Below are 6,890 nucleotides of genomic sequence, written 5' to 3'. Positions count from 1 at the left end.
GACTGACACAAGTGAGGGACACCCAGCCCACAGAACGCAGCTGCGATTAGAGGGGGCGCCAGGCAAGTCAATGGAGATTTCATTAGATTTAGTCGAAAGGATCAGCAGGCATGTTTGACTCATGCTGCAGTTGTACTTTATATTTCACTAAGTTGTAATATAATCAACAGAAGCAATGTGGAGCTCTGTTATTGGCCAATGTCTCCCGGTGCCTTACTTATATATGTGCAGGTAGTTATAAAACCACAGAACTGCTTTTCTGATATAATCTTGTATCATTTTATTTGATTCAAAATGTTTATTTTTTATTTTACAGGATATATTGACTGTATGTGCCTTTCCCTACTTATTGACCGTTTAGGAACATGTATCCTATGAATAAGGAAGATGAATCATAAAGTGAAAATAAACATGCATTATGGCTTAAGATATTCCAGAGGTGACTGTTTATAAAAAGACAGTCTACGTAGCCATGTGAGAATAAATACTTTTTTTACCCATTCAGGGAATAATTTCCCTGTCTTAAAGGTGTCCAAAACCATGACAGGACGTCTGGTATGGAGATATTCTCTGATCTATTGCCCAGCCGGCCCTTATTCCTGTAACACCAGTGTTTAGGCAGGTATGAGGATCTTCAGAGCTTTCAGGCCATAAGCCACCTTTAAATAAGCTGCCACCACTGAGCTGGTTTATACTTCAATTACAAGGCAACATAACACACTTAGCATCCCAAAGTTTACTGTATTGCACTCAGTGGTGCCTGCAGAAAATTTTGATTGGTGTAGGCCAGGGCTCTTCGAATCTGGACCTCGATTCCAAATACAGGTTTTGTTTTCAGTTTTCCCAGGTAGTTTAATAATTACTGGTTCTGATTGGTCAGAGGCTTCACACTTGGCTCACAGGTAAAGGAAGGCTGGAAAACCAGCAGTGCTTGGACCTCGAGGACTGATTTGAGTAATAGGGGCGTAGGCATTAGGGTGCCGTTACATTTATGGGGGTGCCTATGATAAACCTTAATGACCTGGAGGTAGGACAGGGGCAGACAAACTAAGCCACTGGGGGGGGGGCACTACCAGCAGATCCATGGGCCAGATTTGACCCTTTGGGGGCAATCATTCTGAAAAGTGCAGTTTAAAAAAATGCATTGGATTGATGTGGGACTTCCATTAAGAGGTGGCACCATATTTTCCACCCCTGGTTGCTGCGTTGTACTTATTAGATGTAGTGATGGCATTTGACTGTCCTCAAATTATGAAGCATAAATAGTACCTACTTCAGGGAGAGATGCTTCTGATGTTGAGAACATGGACAAGTTTTTGAAAAGTGCAGAAAACATACTTGATCCTCATCTAGCAGGCCAAGAGTAATGATGTGTTGTTGGTAAGGGACAATTAGTATGACAACTCTATATACCTTTTAGTTCTTTATACTGGTTCTAGGACATTTACTGGGTCAGGATGTTTAATTGCTTAATTACTAGGACTAACTGAACAGCTTCTCACCATGCATTTCTTATTTACTATTGTAAAGTTCTGAATCAATTTTTACAACAGCAGGGCTGGTGTCTTCATGCTAACTTTCAAAGCAAAGGAGGTAGTATTTGCCAAAAATTTCATAGGAACTTCCAAATTTTGTACAAGCTATTTTCCTTGTAAATTAAGATTAGAGTGAACATATTGGTTTAGATATGAACAACTTCATTACCACTACTTTAACTGGGTCTCAGCCATTACAAAATTATTAGCTTGCATTCAAGAACAGCAAGAGAAGTCCATGGACTGAAGAGCTTTATTTCAGGTGTTAAGAGCCATCCTCAACGCTGCAAGATGTTTGATACAAAAATCCTCAATCACACTGATGGAAGACTCAACCTACTTGAGTGCTGCTAACTTAGAGTGATTTCCTTGATGTAGTTAAGATCTTAGAGCAAAGTTGGGAGTGGAAGGTACAGGGCAGGTCAACAAGAGCTCAGGGAGCAAGTGTTCATTTCTGGTCAGGCATGAGGTCGTCGATAGACTCATCATTCTCCAGACGCTTCTCCATCTCCACAAGCAGCTTCACACCATCGACCACCATCTGCACAAGCTCCACCTCAGAGAAGCCTAGGCGGTCAGCATTAGATATATCAAAGATGCCACCAACTGCAGCAGTGTCAACACCACCTGGAAATGGGGAGAAAACCAGTCATTTTCCTCTCCAGGGTTTTCCTTCAGTTAGTTAAAAGCACAAGATACAGAGCCACTTGGGTAAATCCCCTCAATGGAAGCAATTTAGTTCTGAAAAATGCAGCCCTTGACTCAAAGCCCAAGTTGCAGGAACCCCAGCTACTCGCCTGTTCCACGCTTCTGGAGCCTTAGCCTCTTGAGAATATCCCCGAACTTGTCATTTTTGCTGAGTTTTGGCAGCTTGACATGGACACCTGCACGCAGGCCGGTGCCAAGGTTGGAGGGGCACGTCAGCACATAGCCCAGATGCTCATTCCACATGAACTCGTGGCCCTTCTCCTTGAAAAGACCCTCGATCTGAAGGCAGCAAGTGAACAACTCAGCCTGTTTTACTTAAGACCATCTAGTGGTACCATCCAGACGATTTTACCTTTGTGAGGCCAGTGCAGAAACGGTTGAAGACCTCCCTCATGTTGCCTCCCTTCTGCATGGAGATAATACGCAGATGGTCCTCCTCATTAACCCAGACCAGGAAGGTCTTGTTGTCATTGTGCCTGGGTGGGAATGATTTTCCCTTTAAGCACATTCAGTCTGGTCATGCCTTTCTACATTGCATTAGGTAGTCATATTGAGCACGAAGCTTCAGCACCTCAGTCTTGGGACACTTGCCTAATTCAGTATATGGCAAGTTTGGCTCCCAAGTCCATTGACAATTTTTACTATACTTACCACTTTAGAAACCAGTGGTTTTATGGAAGACCATTTCAAGTAGTAATAAATTAACCCAAATTAGTTCGAAAGTAGTTCAGTGTTTGTCAATGAACCAGCTCATTGCATTTAGCAACTCTTAAAATAAACATTTGTGTTTAGTATCCCTTTATAAGAGAAGTGCAGTTGCAATTAATAGCAAATCAGAAGTCAAACGAAAAACCTACACCTCAAAATGTTTACTTACATCTGCACAGATCTTGACTGCTTTCAATGGACTTAAGAATTCAATTAATTTGCAACATTTTACCGAATTAAGCAAGCGTACCAAGATTGAGCATTGCAAGCCCTTTGTCAGTTGATATCCTCAGTTCCGTCAGGCCACTTACCAGATTCCCCTAGCATCAGGCCAGTCTCGGGCCATCCCAGAAGCCAGCAGCAAGGGAGAGACTGGCTTGTCAAACAGGAAGTGGTCATCAATCAACTGCTGCTGTTCTTCATCAGTCATGTTCTTCAGAGCGTAATATTTGCCTTTTAGGTCACCTTCCAAGGAACTTAAGCCTAGAGAAATGCATCATCTTGATGATCAACCACCGTTTACAAATGAGTTGCAGTTTCCCCATAGCACCACTAGAGGACAGTATCCATGCATAAGGTGAAACACTTACTATTAATGGAAAGTTCTTCAATACCACGTCTCTCCCCACGACTGCAGTGGGGGGGCAGGCAAAACCCACGGATGCTCCTGCCAGTGCGGACTCTAGAGCTCAGGACGTAGTTAGGATCCAGATCGTCTCCACCCTGGGGAAAACCACTGTGTTAAGAGCTAGCTTTCTGCCCACACAATTCACTAAAAGTAACACTAGCGACAGACACCTGCAAGTTCTCTGGGTTCAGGTCAGTCTTGTGCACGTCTGTAGGCTTGTATCCCCCGTGCCGGTCCTCAATAACTGGGTCCAGGAGCTCCCTGAAGACATCATACGTCTCCTCATCTCCCGCAACACAGCCCACGGTCATGATGAAAGGGTGTCCTAAAAGGAACAGTCGTTTCATGCTACTCAATCTGCTTTACAGCAATATTTTATTGGAGTGCGTGTTGCTTGTAACATTGTACGAGTACCTTCCCTATCTGCATTTCACCAGCGGGATTTCGAAGAGTACAGAACCGCATCCATCAGTACCTAACTCGGCACTGAAACTGGCTATGCTTGTATACCTATAGTCATGATACAGTTCCAGGAAAACAAACAGCAACCTAGCTGATCAAGATCTACCTCTCACCTTGATGTAGGGAATGAGTCTTTCCTGTTAAGGTGGTCCTGTTCTATCAAATCTGGTTAGCGCCAATTTATGCATTTTCTCCACGTAATCAGTTTTGCATCCACTGCAGCAATGCAGTGCACCTGAACTGCTGTGAGTCAGCAAAATATGGAAAGAGGGTATTTGTAACAATCGATATTAATTTCTCCCCTGACCTTTGCAAAGGGAAAGGAGTGTCAAACTTGTAATCCATTAGCTATGAATATTAATGTCATTTACACAACTAAATCCACACTGCCTTTAAACCTTCGTAGATTACATATTTTGTAAACAAGGCAATAATCGTCCAGTTCGGATTGCTACACCAGATGCGGTATCAGCATTACCCTCTGACAAGGTCAGTACAAGAGCGCCAAGAAGCCCGCAGCGTTACAGACATTAAGCCGCAGCATGAGAGCATGCGGCGGCACAACAGATGGCTTGGAGGGGGCGGGGGAGGAGATGCAGCGCCTTACCTGGGTTATCAACCCCAGTTTGAATGACATCATCCAGCGTGAATCCGCTGGAAGTCTGTTTCTCCCGAAGTGTTTCGTACATCTCCAGAGTCAGCACCTTGGCCATGTGATTATTATGCTGGCTGAGGTCTGGGAACTCCTGCTCCGCGGAGAACTTCATCTTCATCAGGTTGTGGGTGTTGCTAAAAGGCATGATTGCTTTTACCTACGTTCAAAACGAAGGCGAAACATTCAGATCAGAGACCCGATCCAAGGTGTCACCATATCCCACAGCATGCGTTTTGACGGTGAACGGCATTGTTTCCCCAATATTCTCGTTTCACTGGTTTTAATTTAGTGTATCAGCAGACGTAATTGAAATTCGTTATTTAGCTGCAATTTCGTTGCAGATCTCAGTCGATCACTTGACGCACATGAAAATCGGATATAAGATGGAGGCACAATAGTCCATTGTGATAAGCCTTGCAATGGAAACTGCGTACTGCGCAGGAATCGATAGTGGCATAGGAGACCTTGCGGGAAGAATACATGGCAAGGTCGTTCAGGATACAGAATGCGATTCCTCATACGTGCATTTCTATTATCCAAAGCACTTAAGGCCAGCAAACCAACAGCTAATTTGGTCATTTCGTACAGTTTTGAAAATTTGTTATGGTTTAATCAAAGGAACACAGAAAATACATAAATTTACTGCTGCGTTGATAAAAGTTACATAAGCGAAGGTCTTCAGCAGTTAAGAGGCTTGCAGTCGTGCATAAAGATTGTCTTTGTTTAGCTAAAGATCGTCATGCATCGTTGAGAATAAATGTTCTGCGCTTTCAAAGACCATTAAAAAAACCGCAGTTTGAGCTCGAATTAGTGCAACATAACCAACATTAATTACGCGCGCACATACACATACAACAAAAAAAAAACGCATTACCTTCTGAAGCGTTTATTCTTTGGGTAACGACAAGGAGTTTTTTTCCGACCAAGAAACAAGCGCACCAAGGATAAATCAGGTGTCCAAAATTAAGCCTTTTGCTTCTGTTTTATATACGCCAAGAACTTAACTGTGATTGGTTGCTATTTGCAGTCCATTCATTCTATTGGACGGATGCTGCGAGCCATCATATATACCGCACTTAGCAATTTTTTATTTGCTGCTGATCAGAATTGTACATTACATGTCCTAGTCGACAGATCTTCTTAAGACCATCATATGAACATGCAGCATGTTCAATAGTTAGTGGTTACATAATCTAAATATGATCTGTACTGATAAAAAATACATACATGTATGCACCCATAGCCATTTAATTATTGTAAGTTTTTTGTTTTCTTTACTGAACATCGCAATTCTTAACATTTGAAAAGTTTGTCTTAGTTTAATATTTAAAAATCTGCATTCTGTAGTTACTGTTTGTGGGAGTAATGTCAACAATACATTAAATACATTCATAATTGGATATTTATTAATGTTTATGATTAATAAATGATGTTATATTCATAGTCCAACCATAGTTAAATCCATAGTAAGGGTGTTATAGCTATTTTCACATTTGTGTAAAATATCAGATCAATAGGCTTCCCCTGTTTGCAATATATCTGTTTTATTTAGTTTGAAGTAAACCTGGGGCAGCACTCTGGAACAGCAGGTAGCCTCACACCAGGGTTCCAAATTTGAGTCCCACCTGTTTGGTGTGTGTGGCGGTTGCCAGTCCCCACTGTTTCCTGTGGACTTTCTCTGGGTATTCTGGTGTTCTTATATAGTCCAACAAGATGCACTTAGGCTTATTGGCATCTCTAAGTTAGCTTGTGATTATGAGTGTGTGCGGCCTGTGCTGCACTGTATCCTCCAGGGTTGGGTCAGGTCTTGTTCTCCATGTTGCCTAGGGTGGGATTCCACCCCCTTGTGACCATGCTCAGGAAAAATGTCCGGATCACATACAGAGGACTAGATGCCATCCAGGGGAAGCCCTATTGCCTTATAGTACGGTATGTGTTCATAAATCCTCCCTGTGTTTCAGAGACCATTTTTCAGTAAGGTTGTGTGTAGATAGCTTGCAGAGGTAAATTTCCCATTATCATTTGAATGGACAAGCAGGTATAGAAAATGGATGGATGGAACCAGTTATCTGTAATGTAAATGTTAATTTAATGTATCCACTTGAAATGCACCAGACCCATTGATCATGCTTGCTGATAAGCCGTTACTTCAGCTTAGAAGGAAATGAAATACCTTGTATCTAGCTGTCCTTGC

The 6,890-nt window shown here is 42.4% G+C and overlaps 1 protein-coding gene across 1 annotated transcript; it reads right to left on the bottom strand.

Annotated features, from left to right (window-relative positions):
* Positions 1-1,770: 1,770 nt before the first annotated feature.
* On the bottom strand, positions 1,771-5,685 carry LOC125723798 (creatine kinase B-type-like). The gene is made up of 8 exons (XM_049000587.1): positions 5,571-5,685; positions 4,649-4,853; positions 3,750-3,904; positions 3,542-3,674; positions 3,263-3,434; positions 2,596-2,719; positions 2,333-2,522; positions 1,771-2,162 (listed from the first exon to the last, which is right to left on the bottom strand). The coding sequence occupies exons 2-8, from the start codon at positions 4,839-4,841 to the stop codon at positions 1,984-1,986; spliced, it is 1,146 nt and encodes a 381-aa protein (XP_048856544.1). The 5' UTR covers positions 4,842-4,853; positions 5,571-5,685; the 3' UTR covers positions 1,771-1,983.
* Positions 5,686-6,890: the final 1,205 nt, after the last annotated feature.

Source organism: Brienomyrus brachyistius, unplaced genomic scaffold, assembly GCF_023856365.1.
Source record: "Brienomyrus brachyistius isolate T26 unplaced genomic scaffold, BBRACH_0.4 scaffold51, whole genome shotgun sequence".
Classification (NCBI taxonomy): Eukaryota; Metazoa; Chordata; class Actinopteri; order Osteoglossiformes; family Mormyridae; genus Brienomyrus; species Brienomyrus brachyistius.
This window is presented reverse-complemented; position numbering and strand designations above follow the sequence as displayed.